Raw genomic sequence first — 25,887 nt, forward strand, 5'->3', positions numbered from 1 at the left:
TGTTACGCCAAGATGCGTTTGTTTTCACTAAATCGCACTCTGGCACCATTCAGCTTCAGCAGGAATTTGATCCTAGTCGTGAGATACTAAAATTAGAAACCTTCATTGTCCTATTTTGGGAGTCTGGTGTCACCCTTACTAATGCAACACAGAGTATCGCAGAATGACGAACGCAGTAAGCACGGGGACCTCAGTCGTTTCATAATAAAACAAATAATCCCGGATTATTAACCCTTTCAGTGAAAACACTGGGGGGAGTTCTGCGCTTTGTGGGTGAAAGAAACTCACTCCGTTCTGTCAGAATTCGCACCAGCCCTGAGAACAACCATTCGTTCAGAACATATATACTCCCCCTGTAGCTATTAACCATGGTTTAATTGTTGTGCCGAAATGTATGAAAATACACGGTTTTGTATTTGTTAATCTAATTTGCATGTTGAAACATCCCACTACTAGTTTTTGAAGAAGTTGATTCAAGTTGTAAACAAAGATGCGTGTACCCGCTGACGTACAACTTGTTGACATTAGTAAGAGCAACTCCAAAACTAAGCTATGTTTATAACAGTTTATCTATGCTTCAGAACACTAAGCGAAATGAATACTGTACGACTAATATTTACTCGAGATTCGCAGTGTAATTAGACCAGAAACTTTTTTAAGTGAGCAAGTCTTGCAAAGGAATTGTGCCTCAGTTAAAAACCGTCCTTGTGATTTAATTGGGGAGTCAATGCCTTCCATACCCTTTCATAAACGGAAAATAGTGGTATGTAACAATATTTTGGCAATGAACTGTCGTAAATGAAGCGTTGACATAGCTCCCGGACAACAACTCAACTACTAAACTGAGTAAAAATCGATCTGCTATGATAATTCTGTAATGAGTGAACCTGTCCAGCTTGAAAATGCGTATTTTCTAATGTACAGAGATAAAGGTAGTCAAGCGCTCGGCCACCCTACAGGGAAAGCTTACCAGCGGCATGATGTGTAAACCAAAGAAAGTGACAAACACAGGGACTGAACCAGAACCCACTCTGAGAGTAAGCACGGCACAGCACAGTATTTAAAAGGTTGTAATGTCCCAGGCGAGGTGAGGTTCCTCAGTGCCGAGCGGCGAACGGCTGTCTAAGGCTGTAATAGCCCAGCAGGGGCTAATAACTGAAATGAGAGCTAAACGAGCCCAAGAGAGGGTTAATGAACACCCATCTATCACCCGCCGACACTCTTTCCACGTCCATTATTGGTTTGCTGGCTTTTCACGATTATTTGTATTTTCATTTTTGATGCATGTTTTATCTTTACTCGTTCCGTCCGTTTCTGAGGCCGCTTGTTCTCCCGGTGTTTAAATTATGTCGTTATTTCAATCTTCCAACCAACCCTTCTGTCTGTCCCTCTCGCTCTATTTGTCTCTATTTCCTTCACCCTATGTTTCTGTCGCTCTCTGACTGTGTGTGTGTGTGTGTGTGTGTGTGTGTGTGTCCTTCTGGCTCTCTCTCTCTCTCTCTCCCCCCCCCCCCCGCCTCTCAGACCCCGTCTGCTTCTACTAAGGTCATGTATTGGGGCGCGTTATCTCCCAATAAGCCGGTCGAACCGAGCGCCACACAAACCCCAGGGGAATTTAAGAGGTAGGTGGGCGGTGGGGGGGGGGGGGGAGGCTGTCAGCCATTCCGCCAAGGAGGCTTTCAGAGTGGGAAAAAGGAGGCCCCAGCGGCATCTGCTGGAAGCCTGATTGGCTGACCAGTAATATTAGTTTAATATTTATTTTCGCGGTTTGGTAACGATATGCAAAAATTCCGCCAATATTTTAAAACGTCCTAAATTTTTTTTTAGAATCACATGACACAGGGCAAAACGCGGTGCTGAACCTCCGAGGACTCGGTAAGGAACGCCCCCTCCGAAGCAGTCACGGAATCTTATTTTGGGTTAAAAGATCTGATCGGAAAGCGAAGGGGCGAATAATTTGGCGATATGAAATCCACTAAACTCTGCCGCGTTTAAAAGTCGGCCAGAACTTTGACCGGCCCGTGTTACAGACTGCCTTACTCTTTCTAGTTTAACTTCAAATCAGTTTTGGGCAATTTGTTAATTAAAATAGTAACCTCCACACACCCTTAGATTCCCTCCTCCAACTAAATTCATCTGGCACCGAAGAAGTTAAACGCACATTGGGATTTACGCGGAATCTCTACAACTGGCTCGTTCTACAAAATGCTCAGAAATGAACGTCGTTCGTTTTGGTGCAGGTTCATGGTGTCTAAAATGGACTGTGTTAAAATGATCAAAAAACAATATATTTCCCCTTTAATCACGCCCACTGAAAAGCCACATATTTCCACATATATGAGAATAAATTAATTTGAATTATACCTTCCCTGGTGTCCACGGTGTTTTTGGAAAGAAATGTACAAGACTGGCTGAGGTTATACACTTTTAAATAAAACTGAAGTGATTACTTAAATTAAAGCCGCCAAATCTAAAGGAGTTTATCTCCTTTTCGAAAACATTTCTAGTTCGGAAGACATATTACTGAGCCCCTCGGTACATTTGTCCTGAAACTGACAGGTGAAGTATTAGTTTTGAAGTCAAGAGCCTCTTAGTTAATCCGCTATTCCGGTTTCACACACAATGACTCGGGCACGGGTCAATTTCTAATTCGCGCTCGTCTTTTCCACGAAAACACTGGTTGTATCAAAGTTCCCAGTCTTCCTCGGAATGGCTTATTTCCCTACACAGTTTTATTCCCGAATATCCGGTTGTTATGAATAAGTGCATTCAGATTACTGGAGCAATATTTGGTTTTAAAATACGTAGATCAGTTATCGCCTACGCCAAACGTTTCAATTTCCAAACTGGAAAATATTGGCAAATAATGGCGTAGAAAAGGAATAGAAAACTTCGAGAACGCGCCAAGGAAGAATATATTTGCCGCCAAAGTAAAACGGGAGCTAAGTAAATAGTAATGGAGCGTTCTCAGTAAATACAAGCGGGAAAGTGAGGGTGAGGAACGCCCGAAACATGGACAATACAAAATATTGTAGGGAGGAAGGCGGGAAGGGTGAAAAGAGAAGCAATTATGAAGGCAGAAATCAACTACGAAACTCAAGTATCATGGAATAAAGCAATTGTCATGTAAGAAAATGGGAGAGACGGGCTTTGGATGTGAGCAGTAAGGGATGGGCAGGACAATCTCAGGCAATGAGAAATGGAAGGAATCAGACTTTGTGTCTGATTTTCCAGGAAAACAAATCAATCTGAGATTTGAATTAACATACGTGAATACATTTTAAAAAGAAAGCATTGCAAACAGATCCAATGAAAATCATAGGATAACATCACTTCAGAATTTCACCAGCATATTATGAAAGAATTTAGAGAAGTGATCCCCAAGTCATTTTATTTAATAATTTGTTGCAAATGCAAGGGACGCAGTGAAGAAAGTAGCATAACACCTTTGTTTAAAGCGAAAAATATAAAATATCCAAGGAACTATTAAAGTCACAATATTGGAGGCTATACTAAAAAGAGAACAAATCTCAAATGAAAAACATTTTTAATGCATTAAATAGATTATACAAGGAAAAGTTTAGCATGGTCATTCTCATCTAACTAATTAACAGAATGACAGAGAGAGAGTCAACTAGGGTAATGTAGTAGATATAATGCATCTAGATTTCCAAATTACTACTGATAAGACAATACATAATACATTCATTAATAAAACCAGGGGAGAAGAAACGTACACATTATCTCACCTGTGGGGGGTGGGAAGAAAGAGCTGGGAGAAAGCTAAAAGAGTTTACTATAAGAAGTCACTACAAGAACAAGTTTTAAATTTGCAAAAAAAAACCTGAAGTTGTGTACAGGGAACAGTCAATACGATGGAGGAGTGAAGCAAGTTGAGACACCAATAAGCTGCCAGAATGGACAAATACTGAGGAAATGAATAAGCAAATACCAACTTGTTGGGAAGAATAATTAGAACAAATATTATTGTGAAAGTAAATTTAAACACATTAAAGAAACAAAAGGGTTTTAAGTACAAATATACTAATTACTAATAGTAGCAACACTGGTTATGTCATACAAGACAACAGAGCCAGATCTTGCGTTTATATTTGGAGTGGAATTGAAAAGTTTACTAGTTGCAGTCTTCTGTTAGAGCACAGTTGCGGGCTGTATACAATTCTCGGCAGATTATGGTAAATGAGTATTGGAGAAAAAGATGGGGTGCAAAAATATCACAAACATGGTACCACCACAAAGAAGTTGCACATTTCAAGAAACTCGAGTTATGGGTTTTCTTCAATGAGGTCCAAAAATGGCCTATTAGAAATAGATCGCATATGAAATGTTTTTTTATAGATTATGTTCAGGAAGAATGTAAAACTAAAAACCGTCAGCTTAAATCTAACATGTAAAGTGAAGTGGGGAATTTAGAAGATTCGGTTACAGAGAAAAACGAGGGATTTTCCATCTCGCGGATAATACTGTATTTGAAGAGGTTAACTAATGAGTACGAAAAAGTTGTGCTCAACCGGCAGGGGAAAAAAAAGTTCGAATTTGCCATAATGGTCAATTTAACCTGCTTGGACAAGAAGCCTGTTTCTGCCCTAAGTGATTATTTGTAAAACGCCTTCTACTAATATTCGAACCATAGACGTAGCCCAAGTCTCACTCATAAACATCGGAGATTACTTTGAAAAAGGCACATTTTAATTATGAAAGTTTCCCTGGCAGTTTTTTTCGACTATAAGTCAATATTTTATATAACGAAAATAGCAAACGAATCCAAGTCTGTTGTAGGCAAGTAATTGCCAGTATTGAAAGCAATTCCTGATCAGCATTCAGGATTATATAAAGTATAAAACAACTGCTGCTTGTGGAATGTGAGTCATTGCCCGCAGATCACAAGCTTTCAACTGCAACACAGCAATTCAGGCGCCCTCCCACGTACAAAACACTTAAAAAGCATCACGATGTTTATCCTTCACCTCTCACGATCTTGCAGCAAGGAAATAGAAACATTATCCATTGATTCTTGTTTACTGAATATGCTTAGGTGTAAATCTCTTTCACATACATTAAACCACATCCATCTCAGCCCGAAATCGGGTTACGATGAAATAACCAACGCAGCTAACATTGACAAAAAGGAGCATTAAGTGGGTGTAAATCGATTTCTGATCATGCATATTTTGTCTGTGTTAGACGGTGTGTCCGTGAATATAAATTCTCACTCAGTAATGTGGTGGAAAGCGTAATAATTTCGAATGTAACGGATTCCCATTTGTAAGAATATTTCATATCCCGTAAGACGGGTTTACTATATGAAAAGTCAATTACAGTTACTTTAATTTGAACAGAGCAAGTTAAGTCGTTTACCTTTTTTGATTACAGACTGGTCCAATAAATTCATCCCAGGGCTTCCGTTATCTTCCACGGCCTGAAGGGGGGAAAGAGCGAATCGTTATTTAATATCCTTTAGATATAACTCTCTCGCACTCTCTCTCTCTCTCTCTCTCTCCCTCCATCCTCCCAACTGATAACATTGCACTACGCTGAGGAATTCAGTTACTACCATTGCTTCTGAATTAATGAAAATCTAACCCACGTGTGATTTCATTCTACATTTAGGATAGAACCAAAAGGAGTGAGTGGATCCACTGGTTCCTTAATATATTGCCTAATTCTCCCACTTATCCAGAATTGCAGTTCCCTCTAGACTAGAGTTTATCCATGTAATCTAGATGTATCCTTTTCTTTCCATATTAACTTTTTCTCAAGGGTTTTCCTTTTGCCAGTATCACTGAGCCCGGACGCGCCATCTTCAACTAAAGTTCACGTGAGCTTCTGCCAGAGACTTGTCAACGCCATCTCTCGCCGACCTCTCAACAGCACCCGAAGATAGTCACAGTCAGCGCAAAATTTTTTGTCAGTTCAGTGGAAAGGCGAGTCGAAAGGGTTACAATCTGCAAGGAAAGTTCCAACAAACCAACCAGCGTGTTTCCCGTTATTGTTCTGGGTGTTGTTCATTGCTTGTCTAGCTGGTGCACGGCCGATTAAGGTATTTTGACAGTCGCATACTTTGACACTGGGCAAGAGATCACTTTGCAAATACATACTGCCGTGTCCTTCTAAATTAGAGCACCCCAAAATTATTACGAGTTAAGGAAAGAATTCATAATGAATAGGAAAAGGCGTTGCCAATTTACTTTGCAGCCCGCGGCTCATATATTCCGAATGTCGATACTAAAGAAGGACTTGTCATTTTGTACCCATGTCGATATGCAGGGCTGAGTATCAACTATTGAAAATATACATTACGAAGGTTAGTCAACCTTAAGAGGTGTATTAGCATGTGAGGATCTGGGATAATTTTCGTATGTCCTGTCTTGAATAACTTTAATAGATGACATTGATGACTGGTGCTGTGGTGACTATGGTTCTGAAATTTACACTTCGCTATTTATTATTGTCCCTCTATCCTTAATCCGCGTGGTGTTTGTTTCTCCATTATTTCTGCATATTTATTTATCGTATGTATGTAAATCAGCAAGATACATAATCATTTGTATATAGAAGAGCTGAGGCCTTTAGGGTCAGATTCCAATTAATAATTGCGGCTTGCTCCCAACAATATTTTAGAAATGGAAGAGAACATGACTGGATACTTTTAATTTGTACCCAACAAATAATTGTTAAATGAGTTGAAAAGTGATCTGCTGCGACTGAACATTTTAGTCTGCCGATTGAAGATTTGTGCTTAAAGTGGGATTTGGGCTGATTTCAAATCTGAACAATTCTCCAGCCTAACAAGAAAGCTGGATCAAACTTTTGTATGGTTGAAATATATAGGGGCCAAATCCTGAATCCGAAGTAATTGACATGTTTCAAATTACTCATTCTAATTAGATGAGAGTGCATTTGATTCCCAACGTACGTGATTTAATGATTATTTAATGTGTCGTGCTCCTACAACAGATTTTTCCCCAGATCCTGATATTAAACTATTAAAAATAAGAGAAAATCTGCAGATGCTGGGAATCAAAGCAGCATACACAAAATGCTGGAGGATCTCAGCAGGCCAGGCAGCATCTATGGAAAAGAGTAAACAGTCGACGTTTCGGGGGCCGAGACCCTTCCTCAGAAACTATTAAACTCTGACGGACAAACGCTACAATAGCAGGAAAAAAAAAGATGAGAGGGTAAAACCGTCTGCATGCAGCACTAAATAATGAACAGTAAAGGGTATGGAATTAAAATTTTGACAAGTGTCGTGTTGTGGAGACTTCAACCTGTTACTCTTACATAGGGACTAAAAGGGCCATACCTTGATATCTTATCCGATGCATCAATCGATGTAATGTTCTCCCCGGTATATTTGGAAAAGTGGACTGAAGGAATCAGATTCCTCCCCTTCGCCCCCACAATCCCAGGTTTTACAGTGATTTTTTAAGAGAACTCTTAAAGGGTTAAATTATCTCATCTTCATAGTACCCATCATGCAAACAGATATGAACTGTATTATAAAGCACTAGAATTAGCTCCATATGTCCTGGTTGTTTATGGTCACTTTGGGATTTAAGTCATAGCATCTGTGATACAACATAACCATCATCAACAGGAAATCCTATTTATACCTAACCACGTTGAGAGAAGTGGTCCGCCTGATTGTAGTTTGCTGCGCTAGTCTGGTGAAGAATCTAAACAGGCATAGTTTCGGGCTCCTAAGCGCTCTTTTACAAACGTCGGAGCAAACCTTTCGGCACCGACACATGACTCTAACAGCGTCGTGTAAATTGATCATCACTGTGAATGTCCCGCCAGTCTTCAGTACTAATTTAAGTTACTTTGGTTTGTCACGCTGCACAAAGCTTACTGCACCCGAATTACAGACTTCTTGAATATCGATTGCTTCAAGGCGTGAACATAAGTTTGAAATGAAAGTTGGTATTCCGTGGGTAATGGTCAGTGCTGTAAACGTGAAATATCCACGAGGTTACTTCAATGTAAAACTGATCTGTTCCGGGGGGTCTCGTTGAAGCTCTCGGGTAAAACTACTCGTGCAATCTAAAACACCTTCGACGGAATTATCTCCTCAATGTCTCCACTTCGGTATTTACACTCACAGTTCATAATGGTTTTCATAATACAAGGCAGAAGTGGGGTGGGGGGATTGGGACGGGGTCAACAGGAAAGCGCCTCACAGAATTTCATCAGTCCCCTGCTCAGATCAAACGTATTGCCCTTGCTTTAGTACATCGAGCAGAAGGCTCGGGTCTAATACAAACGTGTCAAGTCCTCAATAGCCAGGGGACAATTTCTAAATGAATCTACCACATTAGGAGAAAAGTTAATGGTATACATTTTGTCAATGCCGTTGATATCTTGCAAAACGGTAATCTAACAGAAAAGGTACAATTCAAACTAAACTAAAACTTTTCTAAAAATATAATTAACAGTGTTAGATTGACTTGTTTAACCCTCAGCCACAAAATAGATAATCTTTTCCGGCCTTTTGAGAAGGTAAGGTGTTTGAATTAATCTCCATTTAAATTTCAAAATATAAGTACAGAGGAAATCTATCTCTTGCAAGCCGCGTTCAAATACAATTAAGAAGCTAATAAGTATAAATTATACTGTGTGTATCATGTCCTTATTACATTATACCTTTAAATTAGGGAGAGTTACGGTTTATGGTAAATTGAAATTATTGAATTCCTCAAGGAATTATATCCCATTGCTAGCAATAAACGCTCCTTTGTGATTACATTGTCGTTTTATATCACAATAATTCGCAATGATTAGCGATAAGTACGGTTACTTTCGGACTCGAAGCGAACTTCCACTCAGAACGCTTTCCCCATTCAAAACCGAAGACCCCGATTATCTCAGGCTGGTAAATCCTATTTGCTCTCCCAGCTTTGCATACTGTAATAATTTTAAGGCAAAGAAGAATACGCGGTGTAGTCCTAAGAACTCAACAGTGCAGAGATCAAGTTGGTAGTTGATCAAATATCTCCGGTTAGCAAATGGGCAGGTGTTTCGCGGTTTCTTAACTTTCTGATGTGCCATGACTTAAATATAAATTATTTTAGCCGCCTAATAATTTCAATATTTGAAAACTGTGTTGAAATAAATGTTCTACGAATATCAGTTTTCGACCATCATCTGTGAGTGATAAAACTACAGTTCTCTCCATTTAAAGAATGCCTAATCTTCGGCAGTACACATCAGGGGTAATATGACTTTGAGGGAATGTGAGATTATGTGATACGACATTAAGCCTACTGTGATATCGAATACATTAAGATATTGAACCTGGATTATTCGGGCGAATGTTATGTTGTAGTAGGAAATTTAAGATCGAAGTTTAGAACTCGTATTAAATATGACGGGAGAAATATAATGTTACGTGGAATCTGAGATTTGAGGGACATCTGATATTGATAGAGTGCGACATTGGGAGGAAAGTGCCATGGGGGCGGGAATAGGGTGGGGTGACAATAAATTAAAGATCAGCAAACTGCACATTTCGCCCCTTTCCTTCTGCCAAAATACTTATCACCGAATCTCAGCATGTACTATCTGCACCTTCCAATAAAAGCTAGTTTTCAAAAAAAAAGCAAGATCGAACATTCCGCGGATTCTTCACAATTAGTTTCACATCCAGGTGGTTGTGGGTCGTGCTGTATCTGTTCTGAGAATTTACGACGTGTCTCGGGTTCTCATGTCCTTTAAGAGTTTGTGTTCTGAGAGCAGTAAACCATTAAACGTCCCTCATTATCTAAACAGATTTCACGGTATTTTCACTTCGTTCAATTTGGCTTTATTTTGTCCTCTAGGAAGGTAAAACGGTAGTCAACGTTACGCTAAGAAACTATTTGAAATTTATTGCGGAACTTAGTTTAACACAGACGTTATATTATTTCAAGATTATGACCAGCACTTTATGTTCAAACCCATGGAAGTTCTTATTAAAGCATTGTTAGTCCGTCAATACACATTCTATCGCGATCGTCGCAATAGTTAAACGAGAAACGCCAGCTGGCAATTTAGTAATTAAAACACGTTCTTTCGGTGGGAATTGCAGTATTTGAAAATGAACTAAGTGTTATTCTGGAAATAATTATTTATCAGGAGCAGAAACTTTAGGCGAGTGACAGGCCGTTTCTCATTAAACTGACACCTGGAATGGCAGTACTGTGCTGAGACCTCATTTCACGTTAAGGCTATGCACCTGGTTCCTAACTTACACCGAAACTTGTGCAATATGAATTACACACCAAATCATCATGCGGAGACCGCACTAACACTGTACTCCCGGTAGCAAACGCCCTCTAACTAGGTTAGCGGTGCAACTCACTTCTATCAAAGACCGATTGTTACTATATAGCTATCATGTTACCTTGTCGACAGAATGGCTCTTGAATGAAAAAAAACTTTGGGGAACATAATAATATCTTCATAGGCCATTTTGCCAACGCTCTATCTATAATACGAATTTAAAACCTGTCTTCATTGAATCCAGATACAATGTAATTGCGTTAGTTCAATTAAGCAGATTGCTCTATTTAAAATGAATGCATTTCAAACTGGCATCTGCAACAAATGTGCTTATGATGTTATGAATTGTAAGATTATTACTCTTATGCCTTCCCGCAATGAGTAGGATTCCATAGTGGGCCCATGATCTGTAACTATAATACCATCAACTGAGAGGACCCAGGACCTGGGCGGAAACGGTGGAATGAGTAGGTCTGCGGACGACAGGGACGGGAAAGACTTTTCAAGAAATAATTGAAAGATGCCATCGACAAAGTAACAAGTAAAGGCGAAGTTAAGATTCGAGATCATAGTGAAGTCAATTCGGAAACCTTTTTAAAAAAAAAGTCGCACCTTTGCTCGCATTTCTCTGATATTTACGATCCGCTTCACTTGATTTAAGAAAAACAGAAATTTTGGCACTGGTAAACGTAAAGATTGCTTTTCAAAAGCAATATATTATTTTTTAAATGAAAAAAATGTAATTCTGTTTGTAACGGAGCACGGTGACTCAACAGATTCATCCAAAGGGGGAAAACTAATGTATCATTTTGCACCAAGTTATGAAATGATCATAAAAAAGCAATGTTAATAACAGTGAAAAGTTACCCTGCCATATTTTTCAACATCGCCGCAATCCGCATAAAGCGGACACTTTGTGAGCGACACTCTTTCTGTGCTTGGAATAACTAATTCGAGCCTTTCGATGGCAGACGATTCCTCCCTGTATTTATTTGCCATTCTGAATCTGTTTTTTTTTTCGTTAAACACCACAAGCCCGTCCAGCGCGCGGAGTTAATAAAGCGAGTTGTGTTTACAAAGCCTATAATTAGAAAAATCTTTCAGTGGAACAATCCACCGAGACCAGGCTGAATAGATCTCGTCAATACTAGAGCCAAGGGAGAGACCGTACAGGATTTAATGATATGCTCATCTTAAATCGTTCTTGATTTTATTTGAGACAACTCATCCGGGCAGAGCGAATTCAAACCGAGAGCTCTGCCTTAAGACCTTTCATGTATTGTATTAATAACATATTGCCGTGCTTATGGTTGAGTAAAGGCGGAAACCGAATTATACTACACAACATATCTATTTTTAATTCTGATAGTTTTTGCTTTATATCAACGAAATTGAAATGGGAAAAAAAACACATCTACAACCTTGTCATTACTAGGAGCGCTCGATTGTATGTCTAAAACATACACGATGCGCCACTGGTTGTCACTTTCGTTTTGAACACCCTGGCATCGCGGGATTCACCGAAAAAGGCAGCAACCATAATAAATAACTAGATGTGAATCTCTGCAGCAAAGACTTGCCGTTCATCCGACCAGATTAATATGAGTGCTCTGAAGAGAATTAAGTATTGGAATTGCTGGAGGTTAATCCAAATTGGACATCAAAACCCGACACTATTTCGTGAAACCTGTCAGGTTCTGCTATGACTGTTAAAATATGAAACCAACAACTCATCCAAATCCTTAACACAGAAGAGAACAAAGGGTGTGGGGTGTGTTGTGGGGGGCGACGGGGGGGGGGGGAAAGACAACCAAAGTGCACAGCCAACGTGTGACAATTATAAACCTATTCTATTAATAAAACTATACTTGCTCTTTGTACTTTAAGTTAACTCATTACTAAGTTTCTTTTTCCTTCCAAACCAAATCGTTGTTGTCAGCAGTGCTGTATATGGGGCAGAACGACTCCCTCGCCGTACATTACATCACACTCGCCTTCTCCTTTAAAAACGATGCAAATTTTTATTTTTAAATATTTATGATATAATAATGATACATTTATGAGTCTCCCGCCTAAAAGTTGATTTGGGAAATCAATTTATAAAATGGAACTAAATGTTCGAAGACGAGCAGGTTCAGGATAAAACGCAAATTCGAGAACAAAATATAGCCGAATGCCCTGTTTTCCATTGCGGTCATTAATGACATGAGGGATCCGTTGTGTTAGATCAGAGCATCTTTTCGGATTAGCGAACTGATATAAATACTGTGTCAGCGTTTGCAAACAATGCTATCGAGTCCTCCCATGTCCAATGTGAGCTTGCCATAGGGAGACCGGGGAGCGACAACGAAACTAATCAGTTCATAGAAAACTTTTCAAATTCGTGCGCTGTCATTAGTTATTTAATTTCCATGCAAAAAGAAATTTCGGAAATAACCTTAAATTTACATCTGTAATCCTTAGGGCCGGTTTATTTAATTCAAAAAAAAACAACAAAATGTCACTAGAATAACTGTCCCGTCACGCATGCCTCGGTGTATTAGATAGGAGCCCGTACCTGTACGTCGTCGAGCCCGTGGTGATTGAGAGCGTGGAGAGCGAGAGTGTCAACCAGCCCATGGTTTGAGTCAAGGCCGTGGCCGGAGTGGAGAAGCACATCAGGCCGCCGGATCCCATGATAATCCCGACGGTGATCAAGGCTTGACAACTGAGACAGACCCCGGGGTTGGTGCAGGATACCCTGCTCGGCCGCCACCTCCTGGCGTTGCCTCTGTTGCCACGGGTGCTGCTGGGGCTGGTGCAAAGGGCTGGCCAGGGAGTAAGGATCGTTGACGTGAGCGTAGGGCTCCTGACTCTGAGGGTAGGGCAGGGGCTGGTAGGGCGGTGGGAAGTAAGGCGGCTGGAAATCCGAAGAAGGGGTATGCGAGAGCGGCGGGGCCGTGGAGTAGGGAGCCTGGCTCATGGAGCCTAGCTGGGCGAGCCGGGCACTATGACTGCTGTTCATTCCATCATGCCGATCCTGAAAGAGGAAACAGAACAGCGATTACAGGAGCATGCACGCAGGCAAAACAACACAGTCCTCCCCGCTCCATTCCCTCCCCTTCTTCGATTTAACCAGCCGATTCTTGGAGGTTTCTTTCTCTCCCTTTCGCTGTTTTACAATTCCAACTCTGCGCAGTACTATTTTCAGTTCGATTCTCCGCCGAACTTCTGTCTATATCTAAAATCGGACCTTTTTCCCTGACAAGTTACTGTGAGAAAATATATCGGCTGCAAATCCGGAAATAAAGTCAACCACCCCCACCACTAGCCCCGAGGAAAAAAAAGACCCCCTCCCTCCCCACCACTCCCCACACACCCCTCATCTCTACAGTTCTCCCGATTTGTTTTTCGGTTGTGTGTAGAAGTTACCCTTTGTTGGAGTTGCAGTTTTGACTCGTTTATTTCGCCATTGTGAGAAACAAAGTTCGCCAAAATAACGAAAAGGGCGGATAAAAACAACGCGCGTTGTCGGAACCATCTGTTGTTATTTTACTGGATACGAAAATAAACGCAGTCGCGATAATGTTTTTAGCTTCGATTTCACATAAATGACGCCGTTCCCCCCTTTTCTACTGTTCTTACCATTGCAGCGTATGTGTGCACCAACATCTGTGCGATTTGAGGACACCAAATCCCAAACAATCCCAGTCGTTTTGTACGTGTGTCTGTGTCTTGTTTCAATCGGAGCAACTCCAAAGAATTAGGAGAAATTGAGTCCAAAATCCATATAAAGATCCGTATGCTGGGGTTTATTTGGGAGAGAAACCAAGAGGCTAGGATCGGATCCGAGTTTCTCTCTCTCTCTCTCTCTTTCTCTCTCCCTCTCTCTCTTGCTGTGAGTCTCTCCCACTGAGTCCGGGCTTTCTCTTCTATTAAATATCACCAAATCTTTAATCAGCCGGGCGTGAACGAGCACCGCGCGTTCGCGACGCTCGGCTCCGGGGACGCGCACTTCCTGTGTCAAATTGAACAACTCCTGGTGCGGGAGGGATAGGGAAATAGTAGTGGAACCGAAAGAGACATTTCAAAGAAAAGCAATAGACAATATAATGCACGCTGGCCATTTTATTTATTAAGAGTTGTCTATGCGTGTGCTTTGCACATAACTGCCGCCCAGTTCCCCGCAAGTCGAATGCAAAGTGAACAAAATTATCCAGAGCCCAATAATAGTCTGCAAAAGCAGACCGCTGATAAAGCAGATTAATCGTTGATGTTTCACAGAACACGAACACACTTTAACATGCATTTGGCATTAAAATAAAACACTAAAAAGACATGCACTTCTTTTTGGGGAAGCTGTTCGAACTCGGAATGGAGACAACTCGTTTAAAGTTTGAGAGTGGCCTGGGCGATGCAAGTAGGCAAACGCTGCGACGGAGGGCTTTATCTACCTTTTTCTACCGATCGCGGACGTTGCCCGAGGGCCTGTTTTAAATCTGAATGCGCTGAGCAGTTGGCGTCGCTTGCGGCTCCTCTGCCTCAGAACCCAGCTTTATGCTGAATGCTTGCCGGTGTTTCCAGCTCTGCCAAAGCCTTGGAGACTCGTCGACTCCCCCAAAGAAACAAAATATTGCGGTTAATCGTTTTTGGCTACTCTTGTTCAGATTGCATATAAAAATGAGTGAAATTAAAAATTCAGACACTCGCTTCTGGGGAGTGTATGATGATACAGGTAACTGTAATCTTCACATTCTACCTTATAGCTAGTGTCATTTTTCTTAGACTTAGTGATTAGCTGCTTTAATAAAAGAGGGACATTTAGCAAATTATTTTCAACAGTGAAAAGGGCAAATACTTTCCACCGGCGTACTTATTTCATTTTCGCCAGTACTCTCTTAACGGCTCTGTAAAAGGCCAACGTCCTTTATGGAATTCGCTCCTTTGTATTTTTCCCCTGTCCTTTCGTATTATTGTCTTACTCAATTGCAGGTACAAAGGCTCTCCAAACCATGGTGATCTGCAGAAAAACTTTCTGTTCCAACAGCATCCGTAAATCTGCAAATCTCAACTGTAATATTAAACGAGCAATTGCAAAATGTTACTTACATTTCCGAATACCTGATATTAATATTAAGTTGTTAGTTAGCAGGTGGAACTAATAAATTACTAGATTAGTTTTCAGCTCTGGAACTGCTTTAATTTTTTTTTGCTAGATAGCGGTTGGACCTTGTAGAAACGTTCATTTGTGATCTTTGCTGCGAATGTTGTCCCCGTAACTTTACATTTTACTAGGAACGTTCGTAAATACATAGTTTACACAATGCGGATGAAACGAGCGCTGAGGTGAGTGTGGGGAGCTGATACTGTCTCTGATTTAATTAACAGGAAACTGGGTCGATGCAATAACCAAATCTCAGAACAGTAATTAAACATCAACGTTACCTGTATTCTAGGCGATGTTCACAAATGTCCCGTCTTCACCCTAACGTTTGGTTAACCGCAATGTTAGTAATAAAGTTTGGGTCAGTTGTAATGACCATTCGTAACGGCATTGCCACAGGGGATAGCTAATTTACATTTTAAATCCCCAATGTGCGGGGCTGTATATGATATGGTTCTACAATAATTTAAAATCGAAATATTAAAACTCAAAATAAAAATAATATTCGAAAACTTTCTGAAACAAATTACCCGAAAGTTTAGAACTGTGCGCGATAAGTAATAATGGGACAAAAAAACAAACAGTTCCATTTTTTAAAAAAATGATCTTTATGGTACGAACCAGCCACAAGACAATCTATCTTTTAGACACTAGAAACAGGGCGCACAGTTCGGCAAGCGGATTTGAGAAATTCGTCAATTTAAACAGAATACTATTTCAATCTTTTGCTGTTGACAAGAGATTTCTCTTTAATTCTTTTGAAAATGAACTGTCCCTTTAATATGTGAATCAAAGTGTTTGCGAGAGGAGAAGGAGTTGAATAAATACATGTAAGTGGGTGCGTGTTGGTCTTGAGAAATTGCTATATGTGAGTCCCGATTTTTAAAACAGTATACATATATGGATATATTATGTGAAAGTGGAGTGTGAGAAAACTGTAGGCGTAGGGCGGAAAGGTGGTCCATTACACTTAGTTGTACTGCTATTAACGAATCGCACTGCAGCGAGGATATGGATGACATTCTGGAGGATACGCGTATTAGAAGAAGGGGGACAAAAAGCAGCTTTTCAATTGAGATTGCGAAAATCACCCATTGTAACCATATGGTAAATAATGATGAAATATACCGCGGGCTTTCTTCCGTCCATTCCCGTGGCACAGCATCGTCCTTTGTAGCCATCTCTTCTCAGTCAAGGACTGCACCTTAAAAATTCAAAACTTTCTGATCTCTAACAAGATAATTTCCCTGATGGAGGGCTGGTTACCCGAGCGTTAAAACTAAATGGCATAAAGAATATCCTTAATACTTCAAAGCATTTAAAATTTGTCAGGTTAAAACAATATATGGCTATGGCACCGAGAAACATTATACAGACTTTCCTAAATATTGTTGCTACCTATGTACTCAACTTCTCAATTTCTAAGTTGAAGCTAAACAACTTTATCTTATGATCGTGGTTCAACTCATTCAATGGATTTATGTTTTTATTTTTAAAAAGTTATTAGTATAATAAAAATAAAGCAGAAAACGCTTTCCTGTTGTCATTGTTTGAAGAACATTTCTCCGGATAACAGAACCTGGATAAAACATGCATTCTCGGACACGGTTCCCTTCCTATCCAGCGTCCATTTCCCCTCTCCTAATTATGGATAAATAAAATCACGGAAAAGTCCTAAGGAAATCCATTACCCATAATTTAACTGAAATTTGAGACCAAATTAATGCAACACTTAAAATGCTCACATTCACGCAAATGCGTACAAGAGATATCAAAAAGTGCAAATTCACAACCATGTGAACGCGCACTTGGAGCCAGCAAGTCCGCAGCTTCGTTGCAGATCTACTCATTCGTCATATTCCTTCCAAATAAAACTAATAGTTTGACAGCAGATAGATAGCTGGTGAAACAGGTAAGGCGAAAGGGAAAGTTCAAAGTAAATTTATTACCAAAGCACATATATCACCATATACAACCATGAGATTAAATTTCTTGTGGGCATTCATAGTAAGTATAAGAAACACAATAGAATCGATAAAGATGGTTTTATAAAAAATACATATATATAAATACTATGCATGGGCTCAAAGAGAGAATGGAAATGCTGTCTCCATGATAAAAGTCAATAGCCCACAAAAGTAAGGTGGCAGTTATTTATAAAGCAGAATATAACTTGGAGTTGGTTGGACCCAATGAAACTCCCAATAGGTAGAAAAACAGGCACGTTTCCCATTTTTTCTACTCCCAATCTTAACCGTCCTAACTTTTTGGATGGGTAGTCGCGGGCCGGTGGAGTTAGGATGAAGAGTTTAGTTATACCACTAAAGCAAGTGATCTTTTTTCAAAATCATAAACATTTTAGAAACTTTTTGAAGAGCAGCGATATTAGTTCATGCGTAAAATTTTAAATTGGAAGGGACTCTGCTGTCTTTTTAACACAATTCATCAATTGACTCCGACTTCCGAGATACCTCACTTTCCAGGCAATTAGTTCGCTGAAAACAGTACTTATGTCTCTTCTACAATCCTACAGAAGTAACTCAAAAGAGTTACATCAGCGTGGTTTCCTGGAGATGGGCCCCAGCGAATACTACAATAAAAATCAGAAGCAAATAGTGTTTAGTTCTTAGTGTTTTCTGAATTCCTCGGATAACAATGCGCTCTTTGTTTGGGCATTCTATAGTTTTGATATCATTATATCCTTACAAATGATTTTTCGATTACATTATATCAAGACATGCTTAAATATTAAAATATCATCCGCACGGACCCGTGAATTTTTTTTGAACAGTTCCCATCTGAATATTTACTATCAAATATTTCAGTTCCTGCTGTCTTTGCGCTTCCATTTTTTTCATTGCTGTTAATGTTAGCTCATCCTACTTTACGTACTACAACATGATGCTACGAATGTGTGTTATTACTCTAATCTGTTTACAACATTACTAGCTTCTTTCAGTAACTTTCATCGCCGATTGCTGTTTGTGTTTTCTGTTATAAATGTGTCTGCGATTTGATTCCCTCTCTGCACGTCTTTGCATAATACGTATGTTGTTCAATTGAACCCTCGGTTCCTAGTGTCAGCTTTGAGGGACATTCACAGATTGAAGATCTCACATTAAAATCAATTGAATTCTCCCTCTGTCGCCCGCAGCAATCCCCGGCTTTTTGTTCTGTTGTTGGACGGGAAAAGGGGAGAAGCGATTGTGGGTGAATCTTATCGCCTTTGGAAAGACCAGAATTCATTCTTTTAACAGTATTAATTAAATCAGCTATTAAATTACTTTGGCTATCAAATGTCATTTTCATTGTCACACATTTACTGACAAATATGGATTATTCCTGCGCTAAGTCACAAGGCCGACTATCGAATTGATGCTGGTACATTCTCTCGTTCGTTTTACCTAACATGAATTATTTTTCACTAATGTATGTCACCGATGATTTAATTTAATGACTAACCCCAGCCCATCAACCCTTAACACGCGTGCACTTGCAGAGACACATCCGGGATGGAAGTAGTAAGAAGCAGTATCTAAATAATGGGGAAAAAATAACACTCGGTGAAGTAACGCAGGCATTTGAAATGTATTCAGAATTATCTTTAGAAGTAGAAGTTCGAAAATGAGGCTGAAATTGAGGCACTTATAAAACTTATCTTCTGTTCGAAGATCATACTGGTTCGCCCTCTATTTGTTAGCATTTGTGAAAAAAAGACTAATAAACTGCGCGTGTTTTGTTTTTGTGGAGTTCCGTCTTTTATAGGTGTGCATTGGGTACAGTGCTGTTTAACATTTCCCCGCCCAGCCCAGAAGCACTGTGAATCAGTGTCACAGCGACACCCAGCGGAGCAAACTAATCTACACACCCGCTCCAAAGTAACATTCAGCACTGGAAAGAATCGGAATCTAAAATGTTCTCGTCGGCATTTAATGTTAACCAAGGAAACAGGCAAGAGAAATTGCTCCTTTCTCCCAAATCCTCAACTCAGATTTAACTTCAGTCTTCAGTGTAACTTTACTGTGAATGCGTACAATTATTTGTGATTCGATGTACAATTACAGAACCGCTTTAATTTATGTGCCCGGTGTAAAATATTCAGCCATCCGGCTGCCAGGCTATCAGGAGCAGAATGGCGTTTTCTTTTTTGTTAAAAGTTTGGGCATTGGTGTTTTGCAAAGTCTGGGATTTCAGATAAAATGTAAATCTGACCGTGAATTGTTTAAACCACTGGAATCTTCAATGTGAATCAAAACGACCGGTAACATCCATATGAAAAATTGAAATGAGCATTAAAACTTCCTAGACAGTGTAACAATCACCTGAAGAAGGCAATTTAACGGCAGTAGTTACATGTTAACTGTAGACTGAGGAGCATTCACATTCTAAAAATCTTTGGATAATATACTGAATCTGCTGGGAACTTTATAAAGATCTCCTTTCCCAAGAGAAGGTCTAAAATTTGCCTGCAGGCTCTTAACATTAAAAATTAACTACCCAAGTTTAGAGTTCTGTTTGTGCATTCAAGCACAGCTCCTTTGTCACTAACCTCTATGTAACTCATGGAGAAGTCATGGTATAAAGCAGGTCTGCTTCACCGAGGGTCACACCTTCAAGCAGCCCGGACAGCTACTGCTTCCGCTTTGAATAAGTTACAGAACTTTCAAATCTTGTAGGCAATTTACTGAACTCCATTAAGGTTTATTATCGGAGCCAGAGTTTGTCGTTAAAACAATGATGAGTATAAAGGCGCTTGTAGTTATTTAAGCTTACATGGTGGAGTAACTTTGGACATGGGCTGATATGAAATTGATTATCAATATCCAAAGTTCCTGTCCTAGTGCTCCGACGCTCTTATCCTTTCCTCGAGTGAAAAGAGGATGAAATGTCTGTGACTTTGGTGTCTTTGCACAGTGAAATCTGTAACAGAAGAATAAGGCGCATTTCAAGCGTTGATACACGCTTTTTAAACTGTGATAAAGAACAGAGTCGTTTGTAAAGTATTAATTCTTAAAGGCATACAACTGTTGAAGGTAAAGTTGAAAACACATTTTTGTTTTCCCTTCCATCTATTTTACTCGTGCTATATAACTAAACTTTCCCCCTCGATATGCATCTTACTATAGTTGATTTGGCATTATGCATACACACTCCAATATACACTGAACTCTTTGTTCCGTCCCAGTTTATATTGAGCACTTCAAACAAATTATTTAAAATACAAAATCGTTTGTTATGCTTAGCCAGGTCCTACAAAAGCCTAGTTCTAACTACCATACCGATAACAGGTTGCAATTTAAGAAATTGCCGCAGCATTAGATTTCAAAAATATCTAAATATGAAAATTGTGACTAATCGTAGATGCATTAGTTGTCATCCCATGTGTATTACTTTATTCAATTACATAAAACCTGTATGAATGATTTGAATGAACAATTTATTGTTCATTCTGTATGAATTGAAGAACAATTTCCATTTATTTGACACGAACATCTTAAAACGTGGCAAGGTGTAAGTGCAGAGAAAAACAGGCATCTTAATAGTTTTGCTTGTTAAAGACGTTTTGAGTATGGACTTAGACCAGCATCCACAGAGTTCTTCTTTTAAATGAAGCAGATTATTCACCTCCCGTTTTCTAAAATTGGTGCCGGCTTCAAGTGTAACTGTAAAATTAGTTAACTAGAACGAAGCTGAAAGGTAATTATTTCTGGCATGTGTATGTACCGAGTCATAAATTAACCAACATGCAATGCAATCAGAACACACCATGAGTATTATTCAGTTCAGGTCACCGTGACACAGTATTCCTGCTAGCGTCAATGCAGATAAGAACCGTGAGGGTGACCTCTAGCGTTAGAAGTCTGACTTATGGGGAACTGTTGGTGGAATTTGGACTTTATGGCCTTAAAATCAGTTGCTTCAACGGTGGCTTTATGAAATTACACGCATAAAAAATCTATCACAGAAAAAAACAATATGAATAATCAATGCAAATTTCAACAACCATTATAGAATTAGAGGCGACATTTTAAACTATTAAAACAAACAAACTTGGGACCAACATAATCTACCACTGGACAGGCAATTTGGCCCATGATGCTATGCCGATCTTGATGCCAGTTTATATTAATGTCCTGTATTTCATCCATATCCCTTTTTTCCCTTCATTTTCATGAGCCATCTAAAAGACTCAAGCTCCAAGCTGTTACTTCTACTGCTAACCCCTAGTAATCCATTCCAGGCACCCATCACTCTCTGTGTGAAAAAAACTGGCCTTTCATACCATTTTTAAATTTCCTCCATCTGACCTTAAAATAATATCCTCTGGTATTTGACATTTCTATCCTGGGTGAAAAGATTCTGACTGTGTGTCCTATCTATGACTCTCATAATTTGGTACACTATGGGCAGCCAGTCAGAATTGTTAGCAAAGACATCAACATATGTTAAGGATTCTTCTTCATAGAAAGACTGACAAACACACATTGGTTTATGCATTAGAGTCAAGGCAAAACCAACAATTATCTGCAATTGAAGGATGTTACAGTTCTTTGAATTGATTCAGTGCTATTCAAAATGCCCCCAAAGATTATGCACAGACAATTTAAACTGCACCACTCAATCTTGCTACAGTGAGACCATCACTTTTTTTTAAGCAGGGCTATGAAATACTACAAATGGAGCCTTACTACTGTTGATCACATCTCACAAACAAATTATGGGAGTTGAAGGTAGCTCCTTCATATCTCTAAGGACAGACTATTGGTCAGATTAGAGCTGACTGCGATTGCCATTTCACTCATTTGCTTTGGGTTAAACATTTGGTTTTGGATATATCGGAACATAAATTTAGCCATTGTGCTTTGTGTTAGGAACATCTTTTTATACATGTATTGTATATTCATAGTTGAATCATTCAGGATCAATTCATAGCCCCTACGCAATTGTTTGATCTTAATTAAGGCTTGCATCCAGGAATCCCATAACTAATCCCATTGTCCATGAGCTGTTCTAGAGAAAAACAAGATGTTACTCTTCATCAGATTATGGTGATTTGTATCATAGATTCATACAGCAATGTCTATGGCTCTATAATAAAAATCAGAATAAATTCCAAATCAGGACTGGGCCTGGCATTTGACATTCTCTTTAAATGAATGTCAATATTTCTCATCCTGGTTGATTCTAATGCACCTCTTTGATCTACTGTGATTGCTTGCAAGAAAATGAATCTCAAGGTAGTGTGTGGTGATATATACATACTTTGATAATACATTCAATTTGAACTTTGATCCTAGTTGACATGATGACTTAATAATAACCGATGAATTGTCACCATTTTCAGAATATAGTGAACTTTCAGCAGAGGAAAGCATCCCAAATGTATTAATCTGCAGATACAATATGAGCTCAAGTGTTCTGATTGACAAAAGGAACTGCATGCATCAAGCTTGAAACAGAACTGATATCAAACACTCTATTCTATGGTATAATAATAAGAGTTTGGCACGAAGGTGAAAAGCATTTACTTGTACATCCTAATGTTGAATGCTGTGAGTAATATATTACAGTTAATTTTCCACCTGAGTTCCATATCACAAGGTTAAGGGAACTTACTGATTCTAGATGGTATGTGCTGATACTAATTCAAGATTTGTTAGATTTTCTCTCTGCCCATTTGTTTTTTATTTCTCACTGTGAATAGATGAATAGAACAATAGATGGCTGTAATTGAACAATAAGGATATAATTCGATCAGGAGACTCAGACGGGATCATAACCACAAGAGGAAAGCTGCAATGTTTTATGGATACCACTCCGAAATCAGGATTAAATTATATCCCTATTAATCAATACAACCCGTATATTATTTTTACCGTTAGGATATTATAGAATTTCAGCAAAACGAAAACAGTGCAACTGACATTTAAAAGTAGTGTCAGAATCGAAATGTTTTAAGGTTATGAATGGTTGCTGTGATGCCATCCTCCAAATTATTTAACATAATCGTGCTGAGTGCGAAGGCGTGGTGGAATTCCGCGGCCCTTCTCAGCGTTGAAGCATCGACGCCCCAGCAATGGGTAGGCCCCGGGTGAGCACTGCCGAGGGAGGACCTTCTCCCGGGAAAAGCTTGACAGGCTGTAACCGACGACAAACCCGGAGGCGTTGCTTTGTCTTCGTTAAAGTTTTACCTTCACAGTCTTTTTAAAAAATGCATTTTACATATAGATTGCGAAAAATAAACACAAGACACAAGAGACTGCAGATACTGGAGTAACAAATAATTTGCTAGAGGAACCCAACAGGCCGAGCAGCGCTTGTTAGGAGAAACGCATTAAGTGTTTTGTAAGGTTCTACAAATTAAATGCAATTAAAATGGGTTAAAACTTTAAGTAAGTTACATGCAATTATTTTCAATCGACTGGGGTTTCCCCACGCAACAGCGATTCTCCTGGACAATGCTGGAGGGTGGACAACAGCCGGCTTCACCACTGGACTTCACAAGGGGGATGGCGAACGTGATGGCCAGCTGCGAAGCCAAGAGTGAAGTGACTTTACTGCGCGTTCATTTCGATCCATAAATGACTTCGGCGAGGATGGCTGATCCTGCCGGTTCGTACCACCAGCATAACCAGCAGGAATCAGTCCTTGATTTCACATGGTACATCAAGCAAATTGCTGAGAACTTATGTTTACGCGACTGAACCTTGCACAGACATTTGATTGTTTATTGGTCTAATGCCTACTTTATCTTCCCACCCCCTCCCTTAATATGCTCTACTTACCGTTAAGGTACTGAATTATAATTTTGTGGATGCTAGGATTCCGTTTCTACTCGAACCTAGTCAACTTTTCCATCTTACTTACTAGTGAGATATTTTGGGTAAAGGCATCAGAGCCAAGCTTGCTGCTGAGCCGGCCTAACACACATATATTTCAGAAGGGTCACTGATATGCAAGGATGAGATACTGAAATCCCAAAGCAATTGGGTCAATCATGTTGAACTGCTTTCACAGCCCAGAGCTGTTCCCTGTACCTGTACTTATACCTATCAGGACTGGAATCGGAGGATCTTAGCCAGCACCCTTGGGCGTGAATGTCGATTAGACAGTGAGGATCAGAGGCGCTGGAAGTGAAATCCCCTGAAGAAGAAAATAAACTTCTCACTGACCTTAAGAGCTCTAGCATGCAGAGATAAGTAATATATATTAAAATTTGAGAAGCACATACGATACTTACAATTAAAACATCGAACTAAAACAAAATAATGAAATATGAAAAACGCACCTTCACCTCAGTATCTGCATTGTTGAAAGAAGTGAGATTATGGATCAGGCACCCCGCTGGTACTGGGTAACGATTCACCAGTGTTATGCTGGAGAAACCCAGCAAGACCGGTCCACCATTGAACTCCATGCGGAGTCTAAGGAAGGGCCATGGTAACCGGGTCCGCCCTGTCTCACCCTCCGGCGCCGGCTCTGTCAATAAGTCCCGAACTCACAATTCGGGTAGTTGTGCACGGCTTCAGCTTGAAAGGTTAAATGTCGGCAATTCCAGAGCACTACGATTCTGTTCGTTTTGTTCTTTTGTAACTCTATTTATAGTGCCCTTTCTATAGATAATTTTCCGAAAAACAAATCCGTCTGAGGACATTCCACGTCCCTTCTTTTTGTAGATTTTCAGCAATTGTAATGACAATAGCAGTACTAAAAAGTAAAAGATTGCAAAATACTACAAATGTCAGCCCTGGCTAAATACTAATTGGGGAGAAAAAAGGCATGAATAGCCCGGTTCAGTTCGCCAATGTTACAAATTATGTGGAGAGGAGAGTTGCGAGTAGGCGGAATATGAAGGGAAATGTGGTTCTTTATTTTGGTAGGAAGAGTGAGCTGGTAAGGTGAGATTGTTGGCGCACAACAGAACCTTGCTGTGGTGCCTAAACTTAGAATCTATGAATTGCTTCACTACTCAATAAGGTCTTCCTTGAGCTTTTATATTAGGGCCACTTTAAAGGCGTCACGGTGACGCGGCTAATAGAGCTGCCGCCTTGTATCATCGGAGACTTGCCCTTCAGTCGGATTCGATTCAACCCTTCAATCTCGGGTTCTCTCTGCATAGAGTTTGTACTGTATGTTCCACCCTTGACGACGTGTGCGCTCCAATTCCCTCTCACATTCTGAGGAGGTGTGGGTTGATAGGCTAATTAGGCAACATGCAGCGGTGTGTAGGTGTGTGTTCGAATATGGAAGGAGTTGATGACAATATGGGGAGAAATGGGAAAAAAAGGGTTAATATAGGATTAGTCCACATGAGTGTCTCGTTGGGCAAAGAGCTACTTTCCGTGCTATAACGATGTACTAATATACAGCGCTTTTGAACCCATTAATATCTAATCATCTATTCGCCTTTGCAGAGTCTGGGCACCTTCTCGGGCGGGCGGCTGAACGGGGTCGGTAAT

At 39.8% G+C, this 25,887-nt stretch overlaps 1 protein-coding gene across 3 annotated transcripts in view; it reads right to left on the reverse strand.

Moving 5' to 3' along the window:
* tfap2e (transcription factor AP-2 epsilon) overlaps positions 1–20,006 on the reverse strand; it is a 115,716-nt gene extending 95,710 nt beyond the window's left edge. The window contains exons 1-3 of one of the 3 annotated variants that reach the window (XM_072247226.1): positions 19,977–20,006; positions 12,842–13,303; positions 5,380–5,440 (exon numbers count right to left, since the gene is read on the reverse strand). In XM_072247226.1, coding sequence (XP_072103327.1) covers positions 5,380–5,440; positions 12,842–13,303; positions 19,977–19,991 — 538 coding nt within the window. In that variant the 5' untranslated portion in view covers positions 19,992–20,006. Of the gene's footprint in view, positions 1–5,379; positions 5,441–12,841; positions 13,304–13,908; positions 14,194–15,708; positions 15,760–19,976 lie in introns of those variants that run through there. The other 2 variants (XM_072247227.1, XM_072247225.1) reach the window with 2 other exon arrangements.
* Between the last annotated feature and the right edge of the window lie 5,881 nt (positions 20,007–25,887).

The sequence above is a fragment of the Mobula birostris genome, chromosome 30, assembly GCF_030028105.1.
Source record: "Mobula birostris isolate sMobBir1 chromosome 30, sMobBir1.hap1, whole genome shotgun sequence".
In the NCBI taxonomy this organism is placed as follows: Eukaryota; Metazoa; Chordata; class Chondrichthyes; order Myliobatiformes; family Myliobatidae; genus Mobula; species Mobula birostris.